We start from the raw sequence: 16,594 nt of genomic DNA on the forward strand, positions 1-16,594 counted from the left end.
AGGGATATCTTCGGATCTCCGTAGGCTCGATACTCTCTCCGAGAGTATAGAAGTTTCCACCCTGGAATATGTGGAGTCTCCATGCGAATTCGGTCCACTCCCATCACACGGCTCAGTTCGTCTGCATCTGCACGGTACTCGCCTAGCCAGACTTCTAGGACTTGGGGCAATAACGCTTCTTGAATAACCCACATGCGCTCCCAGTATGGCTTGTGCAGGATATCCGCTATAGTCTTGTGCGTCCATCCGCTACCAAGATGGCGATCGGGTACAAACGGATACGCCACAGTTTCCTCGGGGGTTATCTCTCCCAGCCATGCAATGACTGATTTCGCTGTCGAATATAGGTCTCGCATTTTGGTGATCTGTTGATTACGCTCTTCGATGTCATCTTGGTTGATACCTTTCTCCGAACATTAGCGCTATTAACTAATCGCATTGACACATACTCACAAATGGCATCAATCCATAGAGCAGCGTCACCACCTATGTTCCAAGAGCGAAAACGATGAAGGAAGTCCCAAAGATTCTTTCCGATCTCGATGTCCACACCATTGCATTGTACATTGCGTTTGCCATTGTCAAGAGACCAGGTATACGACAATGCGTGGTAAGGCAGACCATCGCGGAGGTTTGCATGTAAGAGTAGACATCGAAGGGGTTCGTGAGTATCCCCGGGATATACTCTGAGCAATCGAATGGTGTTATTATTCGGATCAAGAGGTCTGTATAAGAAGGGCGGCATGCCGCCTGTGAGGCTGTCCAAAGCGGGGCCGACCGGGTAAAAACAGACTGCCTGCGCTCCCTTAACCTGTAGCTGAACTTAGAGAAATAGATGGGATTCGGGCCACCAAGTTTCCAGTAATCTCAGGCTGCGTGAGGCGTGTGTTATCATGAGTGAGGGGTTCGGACGCCGATGAGGGCAGCACATGTTTGAAAAGTAACAGTGCATGACTTGTGCATATGCTGTGACACAGTGTGTGATTGCCACGTTGTCAGCGAATCCAATGCCGGTCTTATGACGAAGAGTCGCGTCGAATCCTTAGCGAGTGGGCGGATGCAGGTGTGCTGGGGGATGGGCGCTTAGTTGTTTGTACCCGTTTGTAATACACCGAGTGGGTTTCCCAAGTACTGGTTCTGTACTTTAGCTGATAAGTAATAGAGGAATAATTCTTGCATAGTGTTGAGGCATATCGTTCTAAAGCCTGCTGCGCATCTGTGTAGCTGTGCTGAGCGGTAGCCTAGGGGGCGGGCATGCAGTGACGAAAGAAACCGTGTCATGTCTCGGAATACTTGCTGGCTACAATCTTGATTAGACCACCTTTTTGTGTACCTTCCTCATTCAATGAATAACGTTACTGCCAAAAGGTATGTGAAACTAGCAGGATCGCGTGCTCTTCTTTTGGCGCAGCGCAGTTTTGAGGAGTGGCGACGGCGATCACTATCATAGCTACATTCGTCTCGTATTAGGCCATCGTGTATCTTTATACGTGCGAATCGTTATAATAGGCAGAATCAGAGATCCGATACAGGCCGTCGAGGGGGAAGCCGCCACCAGCCGTGTCGGCGGGCGATGCCCCGCGGGCCGCAACCCCGCCCGCCCTCAACTCAATCCATACATACGATCATGCACTCGTGCATACACTATTTACTTCACGTGCGGAGACAGTCCTTGATGACCTGCTCAACTTTGCGTAAAGAAATTTCTTGTCCTCATATTAGCATCTGTGATCCAGCAGTCAACATTCTCGCGTTTGGCTTCGCGACAGTCGGCTTCTTGTTTCTCGCTGATAAATCCAGACGCGATAGCCTGCACGATGGCTCACCAGCATCTCATCGAGGACCGGTTTTGACTATCGGACTGCGTATCATGCAAAGTCTTACTTTCGGCTGGGTCCTCTGGAATCAATAAATTCAGTGGACATGGGAAAAGAACTCACCGGTTCGAGGGTGATAAGACAGCCAAATATTAGTGATCAAAGTGAGTGGTGTTAGAACGCACGTACTGAAACATCCGACAGGCTTTGCAAATTATCACAATCCTTCCTACATACATATCACGAAGCAGTGATATATGAAAGCATCGATCCGATTGCGATATATGAATCAAGCACGATAGGAGGGCTTCATTTCTCAATTTGATGTTAACCTCCTGTCCGTCTATACCCTATAGCAAGACCACTTGTCCCATCCACCATCACACCAAGCATACACGTTGCTGCCGTACTGCCTCGTACATGCTGCAGGAGTGTCGACATTCAAGACTATACCGACGTTGAGGGCTCCACCTGAGCATCGCCAGTCGTTGCATGAATTTCCAAGGCTGTGTGTAGCAGTCAAAGGCAAACCATACTGCTCACGGCAGGCCCGGGGCATGTCTATGCCGCCGAGTCTCTGGCCAGCTGCCGCTGCAGCAGCTGCTGGCGCGACGAGCGCTGCTGGGGCGCCAGATGCTGGCCCGGCGAGGAGGCCGAAGCTGATAATGGCACCGAGAACTGTAGTGTGGGTAACCATATTGTTCCCTGTACACAGACGAGTGGAAGTTAGTAATTGGAGAGATAGGTTTCTATGTCTCAGTTTGGGGAAAGGAAAGATCTCGCTACTGCCACATACCTAGGTATCTGATGAAGACTGATGCGAACAGGTAGATCGTGACTGGGTCTTGAAATTTGTGAGATGGTCGCTGTGTGCTCTGTGAGTGGGTGACTATGGAGGGGAGCTACCTAGGTATTCGAGGTGAAGAAGAGTAGTCCTTATAGTGGTTTGCTCCTGCTTCGAACATGCGCCTTCATGTAGATCGTCCAGGCATATTGATTACTAGCCACGTCACGACTGTCGACCAAATGATCTTACTTGTACGCTAGAGGTTGGAAGGGAGGGGAAGGGGGTGGGTCTAAAATCGTCTATGCTACTATGCGGCGCAGCTTGGTGTAGCCGAAGTAGTGATAAGCAGACGCAAACATATGTGGCAAGGCTCTCGACCTTGGAGCATATCGTGTTCCAAATTCGGACGTTATACAGCTACCATTATTGGTCCGCATCACCTATTAAGTCTTTCCGATCCCCTTACGTACCCCGCCCTAATCCGAATCCCTTCCATTAGTCCGCGCACATCCTGTCCAGGATGAAGGCTGCGAATGAAGACTCGCCAAGTAACCAATACACAACGCGTAAGAATGGATGTGTTTTGGCATCCGAAAGACCTTGCAAAGTCCTCATTGAAGCTGGACCATGAAACAGTGGAACGTAAAGCCATCAACTCGAAAGCGACATGTCAACCACAAACGAGAGGAAGAATGTGGATTTGTATATGTCCGTCTATGCCTTGTAGCAGCCCCAACTGAGCGCATCCCCATTGCACCGAGCATACACTCCAGCACCATATTGATTAACGCATGCCCGAGGTGTGTTGATACCCGTCTGAAAATTAGTGTACGCATCCCAGCACTTCCATCCGTTGCATGTACTGTCAAATCGAAGAGCTCTCCATTGAGGTCCAATCTCCTTTATACAGTAGGCGTCCATGTTAATGCCCTAAATCATCGATGTCCGAAGTTAGTGTCTGTCTCACCAAGATTGTTTACATGGGAGAATTTACCCCTAAGTATTCACCTGCTGCTGCTGCGGCAGTGGCGGGTTCGGCAAGGGGTGCAGGAGCGGCAAGGGCTACAGGATCGGCAACTGCTGCTGGAGCGGCAACTGTTGGCGCAGCGAAGAGACCGAAGCTGATGATTGCGCGGAGAATAGTGGTGTGGGTGACCATGTTGGCGGCTGCGTTCTAAGTCAAATTAGCCATCGTAAAGGTGAGCGTATATCATCGAAGTTTATGTATCGTAGATCGTGCTAAAGGAAGGGTCTCGTTACTATGACATACTTGATGAAGATCGCTGAGGACCGGCGTACGGTATATAGCCCTTTTAATTTAGGAAGGGTCTGTTGCGTATTAGAAAAATGAATGGGGATGAGAAGGAGCTGTTCGAGATGAAGAAGAGCCGTTTTTATAGCAATTCCTTCATCTTCGAACACACGCTTCTATTAGGTCGTCAGGGCGTAAGGCGTATTCTTTGTCGTCCGGTTCGAAGTATTGGACTAGGCTATCCTCATCGCAGGCTAAAGTTCTGGGGCGTAAGTTGAAGTGACATAGACCGGCATGCAATGCATTCCGGTGGAGTGCCGTTCATGCTGACATGCAGCATGGCCTAGAAAAGACAGGTGAGGTTATCGACATGCGGCTCGATCCTGCGTAGCAAGTCTGCTGGAGCTAGATGCACGTTGTAGTAGATACCTAGGTAGTATCGAGACAGTACTACTTATCTATCTGCCCTGGGCGTTGACGTTGACGGAGTGTCGAGCCTGGACGGAGGTGAACTCAGATGGGGAAGGTCTAAGGTTAGGCCCTCCGTAGGATTCGCGTGCGGGGCCAGCCGAGCACGCAGGGACTTACATATCAAGCGTAGGATTGGTTCTTCTAAATAGGCTTTTCTGTCGACGTTGGCGAAGGCTAGTGAAGGATGCTCACTACAGCATCGTTTAAGGTTTGTGGTTAGGAAGTGTGCCGCTTGCAAGGGAAAAACCCACCAATCGTTGCTTGGGTCGCGACCTCACAGTAAGCCTCCGAAAATCTGCATATGTCGCGCAATAGAAGCGGAAAGACTCCAATGACAGGCCATATTCAAAATCATCGCTAGGCTTTCATGTGTATCTCGTAGTGATGCAGAACGAAAGAAACTCCACCATAGAATTCAGCAGAAGAAATAGTGGTTTGCCGCTCGGATCTGGATATCCGTCAAGTAAGCACATACGCATTCTTTCTGCTCGATACGGCCGTGCTACCTCATGTATTACTCGAACTGATTCCGGCTAGGATCAGGCGCAGCGTATCCTCTCCTGAAGAGGAAGCTCTGCAGCCTATCCTCAACTCTCGCAAACTATGGGATCGTTAGCCTCAGAGACATTATTTGCGACTCGATTAAGTCACTATTCGGGATGCGCTCTCTGAGCTGAAGCACTTACAAAACCCCGTCCCTGTACTCCATCTCTGACCCATACCCCATATCCACCCATGAGGTTTGCCATCATGACGTCCGTAGACAGGCGATCTCCTACTATTGCAATTTGATCTGGTCTAGTCACACCAGAATCCGGATGCGCCCTGAAGTAAGCCATCACCTCTTCCTTACAGCCAGGCTTCTTGGTGGTATGTCGCAACACTTTGACACCGGTGTTGGCCTCCAAGACATCGGCCTGGGCATAATTTTTATCGGATGATGTGCCAGCTGTGTTAGACACTATCAAGAGTTTTGAGCCTGGATAAGCGCGTCGCAGGCGCTGGAAATGATCCTAAAATGGTGATTAGTAACGTTCTGGGTCGGGAAAGGCGCGTAGTAGTACTTCATATGGCTTGTGAATCTCATCGGTATGTGGGACAGCAAAGCAATTGTCTTTGTCGAGCACGACAGCTTGGATGTCTACCTCTTTCTGCTCGTTGAGCCCATCCTTCCTAAAGGCTTTCGATAGGGGAATGGGTAGATGATTGAATGTCGAGACTGTATGCTGCGGGAGACAAAGAGTCGGATTCCAAATCAGCCGGAAGACATTTAAAGTGCCCGAGATGTTCATTTGGGATGCAGCGTGGTATGATTGCGATGGTGGAACTGGATGGTGACGCGCTTGTTGCGCGTTGCTTTTCCAGAGATGTTATTTCCGACGGTTCCGATGTCGTTCCGAGCAACTCTCGAGACCGACCGCTGCAATCAGTACCAGCGAACTCCGCTTAGCCTGCTTATACGTTTATTCAATCGAAGATACAGAGTGGTATTAGTGTTCAACAGAGCTCCGGCAGTTTTCGCTGCGCTGCGGTGGAGCGTACGGCTATGTCATGGAGAGGAGAGAATCTGGTATCATAGACATGAGGAATGCATATTGAAACGCATGACAACGTGCTATATGAGGTGGACGCAACTTGATAGGGTGTAGCTTGAACAGACATCGAGTTCTTGATGAGGAGCAGGCAGCAGAGAGGGATGGCATGATGACTAAGACATGGTCCAAGCTCAACCTCAACTTTCTGTAGACAGCGATATTAGCACCGCGCACGCGCTCTGCACCTACGACACCCAGGCCTGCGCCGTGCACTGTTACCGAAGAACCCTGCGTACCGAGAAGCGACGAAACTCACGAGACACAATCGCGCCCCGAGTGCGATTTGCGACCACGACACGAAGTCTTCACTTATTGCGATCTACCACCATCCTACGGCTTCGAACGCGCGAAGGACTCAACTAGTAACACCAGTCAAATTGGACGAGAATCGATACAACCAAAATGACGAGCACTATCGGCATCCCAATCAAGCTCCTCAACGAGGCAGCAGTACGTTCACCGTCAATTACTCTAACAGTACATGAGCCTGCGCTAACAGGTCCCAGGGTCACATTGTCACGCTTGAAATCACATCTGGCGAAGTCTATCGCGGCAAGCTGATTGAAGGTTCGTCCCCATATATCTCTTAGCTTTTAGGCGTTATGCTAACCAGCTACAGCCGAGGACAACATGAACGTACAGCTGAAGGACATCACTGTAACCGCCCGCGACGGCCGCGTCTCACATCTCGAACAAGTATACATTCGAGGAAGCCATGTGCGATACTTCATCGTCCCAGACATGTTGAGGTAAGACTTATGTCTTATTGGAAGGAGACAGGCACTGACAGGTCACAGGAACGCACCCATGTTCCGATCGAGAGGCACAAGGGGCCGCGGTGTCGGTCTTGCGCGTGGAAGGGCCACAGTCAACAGGGCCAGGGCCAGCACTCGCGGCGGTGGTCGCTGAACGAGCCGAAAGTTACGGGCGAAAAGACAACATAAGCAGAGAGCATGCTACCGGAAGCGAAGCAGCAGCGAGGACGCGCCATTTGGTGCCAGGACTAGACAATGGAGGGAAGGACAGGTATGCAACCAGATCGTTCTTGCTGGACATACGCTGAAAATTGGGATAGCCACAAATTTGATGATACCTTTGAATGGGATGAATGCATATTTCCACGTCACCAAGAGTAGCGCGTGCTGAAAGAATGAACGGCGGCATATGAAGTGAAAACGCAACCGGGCGTAGTCGCGAATGTCTGATAGTCCCTGCGACAGGCGGGCGCCTACCCCACGTCCAAAGGCGAGACCCCCGAGAACTCCGCAACTCGACATTTTTTCAACCAACACAACATGGACATGGAGATCAAGAACCCACGGCGCATCCTCGCTATCGGTGCGCCGGGAGCAGGTGTACTTCCACTGCTGAAGGGTACTTGATACACCCTCTGCATTGCGCGCATCTACTGACTCGGCTTAGAACTCACAGGGTCCGCCCCAGAGCAAACCTCCGAAACCACGGCCGGCCTTACCCACGAATGGCGTCTCGAGACCAAATACTACACCGCGAATCTTCCCATATGGGTCGATGAGCTCAGCAACGTCGCGGAATGGCGCACCGAATTCACCAAGCCCGAAGCTCGCGAGGTCGTCACTGCGCTCGGTGCGTGGATATACTGCTTCAAGAAGCCGGTCGAAGCAAGAGACTTAGAAGTGATCAAAGAGACCATGCAGGCGGTTTCCGACGTGATCGAGCGTGCTTGTGGATACGGTGGTGACATGGTTTGTTTGGCTGTCGCGATGCCGCAATCCATAACACCTTACCTTGAGAAGAGCAATGAGGACTGGGAAGAACTCGCCATGGACTACGGTTTCGAATACATCGACTCGGAAAAGAAGGGCAAGAACGAGTTTGGCGAGGCGACAGGAATACACAGAGTACGGGAAGCGCTTGAGGCTGGGGAATGGGAAAGCATGGCGGGGTTGGGCTTAGGCGAGGATGACGACGGTTTTGAAGGCAGCTTTGCGGCAGAAGAGGCGGAGATGAACATGGAGCTGTTTGGCATGAAAGGTGCGCTAGCCGGGCTCGACGACGACGAAGGCCCGGAACCTGGAGACAAAGAGGTCGAAGACCTGGAGGTCATGATGCAAAAGATGGTTGCGATCAAGGAGATGGGCGAGGGCATGGAAGAGGCCGAACGAAAACGTTTCGCTGCAAAGGCAGTGAACGACCTGTTGAAAGATCTATGATATGGATAGATCTGGACTTCCACAGACACTGCCGAGCACTATCGTAAATGCCTACCTGCCAGCGACTACTTCAACTCTTCACGCCGAAACACAGCAAAAACGGGAAATCCATCTCTCTCGCTGGCTTCCCATCCTCAGCATCAACCTCCTTTTGCAGGACAAAGGCTTCATCGACCCTCACCTCATTAAACCCCGTTCCTAACAACAACTCTTCCATCTCGCTTTTCTTAATTCCGTGCCTCTCTACGCCCGGCCTCTTACTCACCGGATGAAACGGTATAGCCTCCGGTCCAAAGTCCTCATAGTCCGTCAACGCAACAACACCTCCAGGCTTCAAACACTTGTGCATAGTCGCTAGGATCTCCGCCATCGAAGGGATATGATGTAGCGTCAAGTGAGAGACCACAAGATCAAATCGGTACGAATAAGGTGGCGATGGAGTCTCTCCTCGATGGGTGGCAAGGAGCGCTGCTGCGCTTTGCAGTTCATGCGAGTCCGGGTTCGTTAGGAAGTGGTTTACTGAACAGAGGTTTGGGTGGTCTATGGGAAGATCCGCAAGCTTGGTGTTGAAGGCGCTAATCATGCCATCTGCGGTGTCGACGCCGATGAGACTGCGTACATGTGGAGCTAGCATGAAGGACAAGAGGCCAGTTCCGCACCCAATTTCTAGGACGTCGAGATCTGTGATGCTCGTCAGTTCAAGAGCGTAGTGGGATGGCGGCATGATGATACCTTTGTTACTTCCATCTTTGAATGCGGGCACATAGCGCTTGATGGCCTCGAGTGCTTTCGAAGTTGACTCTACATGCTTCTCATTCGAATCCCATTCTAGTGCTTCCTTGCTGAAGCGCGCGTTGTTGATTTCTTGACTAGTCGTCATGACGTTGGTGATGTGAAAGTTAAAGGTTATGTGCTTTCGAGAAAGGACCGAGAATTACTAGTAGCAGCCACGCATGAACAAATGTGAAACGCAATGCTTGGGCGTGCCGTCATTAGTACGGGTATGTAATCGTGTATACGTAGAATGCTGTGCGGGGTTTGCGGGCATGATGCGGGGCGCTTCCGTCCTAGGACGACCGACAGTCGCGACTTCCTGTAATCGTATTGCAAGCCACAGACGATCGAGATCTACCTTATTCCTCCAGTAATTTCACGCACCCCTCTGGTTTGCCAACTGCTAGTTCCTATACGGCAGAGCAAGCAGTCAGAAGATTGGAGAGCTCAGCCTCCACACAGCAGAGGCTGTGCAGCGATGCTTTCTCCAACTGAACGCCCAGGCTGAGTGTCAGCCGGATCGTTGTTGCCTCGCTCTTCCGTCTCACATCTCTCAGATATCACAAACACGAATCCTATCAACCTAGTAGAAATATCAGCTTCCTGTATCCTCCACTGTACAATCGCCGGGTGAGCGATTCGAGCTTACTGCGATACAATATCATTGCACGTAAGAGCAGGAGCGAAGATGGCAGCCTTGAGCTACACGCAGCTGGATCGAAGCAAAAAGACCATCCGTCTCCTCACTGTAGCACCTGGTGACCCGGAAGAGCAAATCCGCTGCGAGCTCACGCATGCTGATCTTGACGAGTCTCCTTCGTTCATCGCTTTGTCGTATACTTGGGATCAAGGTGGCGGACAAGACGAGATTCAATGCTGCGGGAACGTCGTTCAGGTCGGCAAGAATCTCCGCAACTTCCTCTATCGCTTTCGAGTCTGGGATGAAGGACGCGGAAGTCGACTATGGATCGATGCGTTGTGTATGTGCTAGATGCGGCATGACAGAAGACAAATGTCGGTTAGCTGACTGAAACTGCAAGGCATCAACCAAAATGACATACATGAGCGCAATCATCAAGTCGGCCAAATGCGCGCGTTGTTCTCTACCGCCACATCTACTATCGCGTGGTTAGGTGAAATGGGTAGCAATTCAAAACTTGCCTACTCAGCCGTGTCTGCCCCACAACGTTCCATTGAGTCCGTCAATGATAGTAGACTTCTGGCACTCGCAGATCTTCTGAATCGGCCATACTGGTCACGCGTGTGGATTATACAAGAATTCCTTCTGCCGTTGCATTTACATGTGTGGTGGAGTAGCTACCGTTCGACAACGCAGGCTCTCCGTTCAGTTGTCTGGACCATGGCTCAACTCTCATCGCGTTGTAAGCCAGAATACCCTAACATTTGGAAAACACCCGGGCGAATCCTGTTACAATATAGGGACGACTATCAGCGAATGCGCTATTCCGAGGATGTTACCACAGCGTTACCAAGTGCCATGGGTCTACAAGCTTTATTACGATCCTTCTCTACTTCGAAGTGTAGTCTCATTCATGACAGGGTATACGCTCTTCTGGGAATTGCATCAGACATGGTAGACTCAAAGTATCCGATACTGCCAGACTATGATAAATCTCTGGAGGAACTGTTTCTGGACGTCCTGCGGAACCAACTCAGGACACCACGCAGGATTGAAGACATCCGGGGCTTCCTTAGGATTCTCTGTACGCTTTTTGAGTTGGACACTGAAGAACTTGTCAGTTTCTCTCCTCATACAGCCCCTACCACCACACGACAAATCTCCACCCTCATGCGTGAAGCGCGAGCGAAATCTCCGCTGAGCTGGAACGGCACCGTTGTTTGGAGGGAAAAGTTGAACTTCAATCATTCATCGGTAGAGAACCCTTCCATTCGGTCGATGAGAAAAGTGGAAGGGTGTATAGCTGCTATGGAGGAATATCTAGATTCCTACCCGATAGTCTTACCGTATATACCTTCGAGTGGAGAACGTATCAGGGGACACATTGTCAGCTTGACCGATGCGATTGTCGCCTTTGCCACTTTGAACACTTATTCTGGGTTTAATACACGTGTACCTGATGGAAGGAGACAGCGCAGGCTCGAGCAGTGTGCATTTTACTGTCCACGATCACCATCGAACTTTGGAATCGGCATTATTGGATTCACGCACCAATCTGTCAGAAGCTACGAAGGGGGACATCTAATCTGTGCATCATCCCGTTCATTTGGACAGTTCAGCACCGCATTGATGCTGAAATGTGAGATAGGATGTGATGGCTTCCACACCGACGGCTCTGAACGTTTTCATAAATGGCGGATAGTGGGCATAGCATTCATTTGCAAGGCTGACTCTGCTGGGTCTTAGATAATCTAGCTACAGAATCATGAACCCATTTCTGTTATGGTCATCTGCCATCACTGGAACACTATTGCAACCTTGCGTGATGCAGCCTGAGATCATTTTCATTGAATTCATGACGACGCTGGAGCTCTTCAGATATTGCAGAACATCGGACCAACACCCAAGCGTTCTTCCATCACTCGTCCCTCTTCAATTTATTCGTAATCCCCAACAAACCCATTCCTACTCCTCCCAAAAAGCGCTTCAATCGCCGCCGTAGCCTGCAACTGCGCATGCGTCTCCTTGACCTTCTCCTTCTCCCGTTCCAACCTCCTCACTTTTTCCTTCTCCCTCTCCAATTCACGCTCCTTCTCTCGACGCAGCTTCCTGAGTTTCTCATGCTCTATGTCACTGTACTTGGCCCGTTCATAGTCTCTCAACTTCTCCACTCGCTCACGGTCGCGCTCCTTCTCGCGCTCCAAATCACGCAGACGGTCGATGTCTAGGGATGAGAGTCGGTCGGTGAGGTCGTGGACGCTGCGCCAGGGGTCTGGTGTGGATGCGCGGCCGAGGAGAAGAGGGGAGCGTCGACCAAGGGCCAGTGGGTGGGCGGAGTAGCTCATGGAGCGCTCGGTGAGCAGCCTGGGTGGTTCATGCGGTAGGAATGTAGACCAGCTGTACCAACCGGCAGCTTTGAGTTCGGCACGAGCTTTGTTGACGTCGTTCTCCAGTGCTCCACTGGATTCGATCGCATCGAGAAAGCGCATACGATGGGAGCTCTGCTGACTCTCAAGCTTGATAAGATTGGGCGGTTCAATGGTGGTGAGGCTGATCGACGTAGTGTGGTACTCTGGGTTCGGAGTATTTGGCGCTCGGACGAGGAACTTTCGCGCCCAGTCCTTCAGATCAGAGTCCGGCTCGTAACCTGTATAGATTTCGTTGAGGACGGCTACGGGGTCTTCGTTGAGGATGCCATAGGCGTTCATCCGATCGAGAGCATAACTTTTACAGTCTTCGAAGCCCATCAATGTGCCGAGCTTGGCAAACTTTACGTCAGTTAGAACGCAGGCTTCACTGGTCGTTGCTTGGGGTTTGATGATGGGTGGCCCTCGACGTTCGATACCAAGACCGGCTGCTGCGGCGGCGAATGGGCGTGGGTCAGGCCGGTAGGAGCCAGTGTGCAGAAACTCCAGGAAGCGGACGAAGGTGTCTTCAGAAACTTCCTTGTGTACCTTCAGAAAGCGGCTACCCGCCTTTTCGAATGCCCTCACCACGCTCAGAAACTCTTCAATCTTATCTCCATCAACGAGGACGGGCTTGTCTTTGTACATGAACTCGACCGACTTTGCAGAAGGTCTAAGACGTGCGCGGTGTTTCGTCTCGAGCTCATGACGCCGCTCGTTGTACGTTTGGACTTCCGGCTCGCGGACGCACTTGGTCTGGTCGAAAAGCGGCTTGCAAACCTTCCCGTACCACTTCTGCACTTCGCTCTCGGATGGCCCCTGCACGATGCTATGGCAGTGGCTGCAATACCATCGCTCCCGGTCCTCACGCTCAACTACTTCTCTCCTTCTTGGACTGTAGTATTCCTCGGCAATGTAGCGAACGTTGGAAGAGCCATGCCCATAGTTGAGAGGCGACAACTCTCTCCCATGCACAGCTGAGAGCTTCTTAATGGTAAACATGATCTTACCAAACTGCACGCCATGATCCAAGCGTCCATAGTCCACCTCGTCTTCTTTCTGTGAGCCGCAAGCGACCAGAAGGTATGCGTGTATCATGTGATGGATCAGAACAGCGACGATGTCTTTCGCCTTGGCGCATTCGAGCGCGTCCAGATTCAAGACGATAGAGATACGCTTGACCTCAGGATTTTGTCCTAGTCTGTGCGTGTAGGTGGCGCCTGAGACGTCGGTACCCAGGGTGTCAAAATCGAGGAAGACTGCATTTTTCAGATGACCGGCAAAGAGTACTTCATCGAGCTTGTTGAAGATACGATATGGGATCTCCTGGACTAGCCCGTCCCTTTCAAGTGTCGCAGCCCGTATCCGTACGTTCTTTAATTTCTCGGCTGCGTCAGCCCAATTCTGTTCCAGTCGATCAACGATGAATGCAACTGCCCAATCAATGTTCCACCCAAGATTCCTGTCGCACCTTAGGAAGGGATCTTGAAGTCGGATAGCGACGTTCGATAGCGGTGGACGATAATCATTAGGCTCGAAAGGGATGTAGAAATCTGATTCTGAATCAGAGGGGTAGGACTTTGATCGAGCAAGCGCTGCTCCGCCAAAGAAATGATCACCATACGGCAACAACGCATATTGATCGGGAGAACCGAGCGTCATTGAGTAGTGAGAGTGATGTGAAGGTTCGAGAGTCTTAGCAAAAGGTCAAAAGGATCAAGAATTGATCGAACCTCTGCGGGAGGGTAGTTCCATTGCTGTTTTATAGTTGGGTCGAGTGGGAGGCCGAAGCGGATGATGGCTGCTTCCAGCCGGCGCGACGTAGTCGTTGGCGGCAGCTTCTCCGTTCGGAGAGTCAGCATGGACCACGAATCATGGTTGATGCGAACGTGATGCAAACGCCATCACGTATTGTTTGTCATGGGTAAGCCAAAAATCTGGGTCGGGATTCGTTGAGCTACGAGCCAAGTGGTATACCATTGGGTCGATACTGAAAACCCGAAGGTTTTCTTTGATCTAACAGCTGCGCGCCATGCCCATGGGCCAAGGTCGCGTGGTACCGTATAGGCGAACGTAACGCAAGGTTGCAAAACACTGGCTGCTGGAACGGATGTGCTGGCGCTGGTAGGTGGGCGGCTTTCGGCGCCGCTTCTCACTCAGCCTAACAAGTGTCAGTACTAACGGAGACATGCCTTGTGGGGATTAGATGCGAGGACAACATGATGGAGGTGACACGGGTCGAAGGCTAGGTGTAAATAGTAGTATTTATTTAGCGAAGAGCGCAACGAACGCCAGTCGCGGCTCCAATGATCGAGCAGGAAAACAGATGGGATATACAGAGCACGTAAAGGGGAGCGAAAATGAAAGCGCACTAGATGGTGAAGCGCCTGACTGGTAGCCGAATATCGTTCCCCGAGTTTGTCGTAACACATGAACAAAGACGGGTGATGCCTCATTCTTAGCCGCTGGGGTTGCCACGGCTGATCGGTATATAACAGCGAACAGGAATCCGGACTATCGCGCTGTCATTACCAGCCCTGACATTTAGTAGCGTGGGCGGTCGTCGGGACGACCGTACTCGTCGACGGGCCTTCCGCTGACGGAGCCAGGACGCGATCCAGGGCGCGAGCCAGGGCGCGAACTAGGACCCACACTCCTTCCGCTGCCGTCGCCGTAGTGCTTTCGCCTGAGAGCGGCTAACCTCTTCTTCTTGGTGTGCGCATTGATGTAGGTGCCGATGATGAAACCGACAATGTTGAAGAAAGGCACCCAGGTGGTCTCGGGCAGGAACTGCTGGGCGAATGCCAGCGAGATGGGCGAGACGATCCAGCTGACCTTCATGACAGGCCAGAAACCGGCCCTGACGGTCGCCTTGACTTGGTGGAAGGTGCGAGCGCCCGCGATAAGGGCCATGGAGACGAGGTAGACGCTATTCTGGATGGGCGAGATCTGCGACTGTTAGCGACGTGCTGACGATTGACGGCCTTTCGGGTCAGGACTCACGATCAAGTTGCTGAAGAGAATCTGCAGGACCTTGGCCTTCAAGCTCTTGCGCCCCTGGAAGACCTTCTGGAGAGCGCTAATCAGGACGTGTCCAAGGGGCGCGCTGATCAAGGCACCGTAGATGGCCATCTTGGGAACACGCGAGGTGAAGTAGTGGCCCGACTTGCTCCTGTCATGGGCGATCCACGATGCGAGGAACTCTTGGAGCCCAGAGAGGGTGCCCGATGTCAGCATCTTGGTGCGCAATGGGTTGCTCTGCAGCTGCTTCAGGTAGGCCTGGCGCGCGTGCCGTCAGTGAAGGGCTCGTCACATGTTTTGTCGCACAAGACTCACAGCGAGATATCCATTGGGACCGCCGCCTTTGGTGAGGGCCTGGCCGAGCTCGTGCATGAGGTCGCCATCCTTGACTTTGCTGGCAGCGTCGGCAACGGCGGCCGTCGCCTTGGTCGTCGTCTCCTTCTCGAATTTGACCGACATGGCGCCTCAATGCGATGCGACAGCAGCAGACAGCGGATGGGCGCGTGTGGGAGATGGGGCTGCGGTCGACGAGGTGTTTTGTGGGGGAGGGTTGACGAGCTGGCCAGGCGTCGGGATGGCTGGGGATGAAGTGTAAACACCTCGGACGACTTGGGTGCTCCGTGCTGCTAGCGCCGAGCCCAAGATGCGGAAGCGCGTGGTCTGGCACAACAACACGACCTCGGTTTCGGCTATGGGTGAGGATGATAGTGCTCAGCCAACTTCCTCAGTTCCAGCCTGCGATATCTGCATACTCTCTGCAGGAAAGCTGATGAAGCTGAGCTACACGGCATGCCGAGGGCGCGTTCGCCTGATGCTTTTGGCGGATGGCAGCGCGTCGGAAGCCGCCGCCAGCACTTGTTTGCACCGAGCAGGCTCGAGAGTCGCTCCCACGGCTCATTACAGGCTCTGCACCCAGCGACAATCGTGATTTACGTGGGCGATGGCGAGTACAGTCATGCGCAGGGTTCATCGCGATAGGGGACCCTTACGCTGTCGTTGTCGATCGTGAAGTGATTTCCCTGAGCTCTTATCGCTGACTGATCCTGGTCCCTTCAAAAGCCGACGACATCATCACCATCCCTCGTGTGAGCAATCTTCTTATGGAATGTGCACCGCTGGGATAAGTTATCAAACCGACTCTCAATGACCTAGACGTAGCCGTGAGTTATCATCTACACGTTAAGATGACATGCGTCGAGGTGCCACAATGTTGAATTAGACACATTGTTTGTACGACCCCAAACTTCTTCGTAAACGCCATCGCCTCTCATTTCCTACCCCTCACATGGCATCACGTCCTGAAATTCCACCTGGCCTCATCTCGCCCCGCATGGCCTTCTTCGCTCACCGTGGCTTTCTTTTCTTTGTCCTGCTCTAAAGCGTCGTCAAAGCGCTTTCGTTCATTTCATTTCGTCGTTTGTATTGCGAGATAACAACAACAACAAACAGTCAAGGCACGTGCAAAGACCGTCAGAGGGCTTCAACATTGGTAAAACCGGGTACTCACGAGGCCAGGCCAAAGCCGCAACGTGCAAAGCCGCCGAGTGGAGCATGGCCAGCGGGTGACAGCTCGTATGAACGGTCGTTTCCAAAAGATTTAATTGGCTTCGACTGCCCACTTCCGTCAGTCTTGCTCAAAA

At 51.9% G+C, this 16,594-nt stretch overlaps 5 protein-coding genes across 5 annotated transcripts; 2 read left to right on the forward strand and 3 right to left on the reverse strand.

The window, feature by feature from the left end:
* Positions 1 to 6,324: 6,324 nt before the first annotated feature.
* Positions 6,325 to 6,831, forward strand: SMD3 (small nuclear ribonucleoprotein Sm D3; the record flags this gene model as incomplete). Its single annotated transcript, XM_051442899.1, has 4 exons — positions 6,325 to 6,372; positions 6,429 to 6,489; positions 6,542 to 6,671; positions 6,720 to 6,831. The coding sequence occupies 4 exons, from the start codon at positions 6,325 to 6,327 to the stop codon at positions 6,829 to 6,831; spliced, it is 351 nt and encodes a 116-aa protein (XP_051306487.1).
* Positions 6,832 to 7,217: 386 nt separating this feature from the next.
* Positions 7,218 to 8,114, forward strand: J4E86_002340 (uncharacterized protein; the record flags this gene model as incomplete). The annotated part of the gene is made up of 2 exons (XM_051442900.1): positions 7,218 to 7,296; positions 7,345 to 8,114. The coding sequence occupies 2 exons, from the start codon at positions 7,218 to 7,220 to the stop codon at positions 8,112 to 8,114; spliced, it is 849 nt and encodes a 282-aa protein (XP_051306488.1).
* A 70-nt stretch (positions 8,115 to 8,184) lies between these two features.
* On the reverse strand, positions 8,185 to 8,994 carry J4E86_002341 (uncharacterized protein; the record flags this gene model as incomplete). Its single annotated transcript, XM_051442901.1, has 2 exons — positions 8,185 to 8,795; positions 8,847 to 8,994. The coding sequence occupies 2 exons, from the start codon at positions 8,992 to 8,994 to the stop codon at positions 8,185 to 8,187; spliced, it is 759 nt and encodes a 252-aa protein (XP_051306489.1).
* Positions 8,995 to 11,465: 2,471 nt separating this feature from the next.
* J4E86_002342 (uncharacterized protein) lies at positions 11,466 to 13,595 on the reverse strand (the record flags this gene model as incomplete). Its single annotated transcript, XM_051442902.1, has 1 exon — positions 11,466 to 13,595. One exon carries the CDS (start codon positions 13,593 to 13,595, stop codon positions 11,466 to 11,468), a length of 2,130 nt encoding a protein of 709 aa, XP_051306490.1.
* An 882-nt stretch (positions 13,596 to 14,477) lies between these two features.
* Positions 14,478 to 15,413, reverse strand: J4E86_002343 (uncharacterized protein; the record flags this gene model as incomplete). Its single annotated transcript, XM_051442903.1, has 3 exons — positions 14,478 to 14,882; positions 14,937 to 15,212; positions 15,270 to 15,413. The coding sequence occupies 3 exons, from the start codon at positions 15,411 to 15,413 to the stop codon at positions 14,478 to 14,480; spliced, it is 825 nt and encodes a 274-aa protein (XP_051306491.1).
* Between the last annotated feature and the right edge of the window lie 1,181 nt (positions 15,414 to 16,594).

The sequence above is a fragment of the Alternaria arbusti genome (assembly GCF_024043155.1).
Source record: "Alternaria arbusti strain BMP 1465 chromosome Unknown scaffold_2, whole genome shotgun sequence".
NCBI lineage: Eukaryota > Fungi > Ascomycota > Dothideomycetes > Pleosporales > Pleosporaceae > Alternaria > Alternaria arbusti.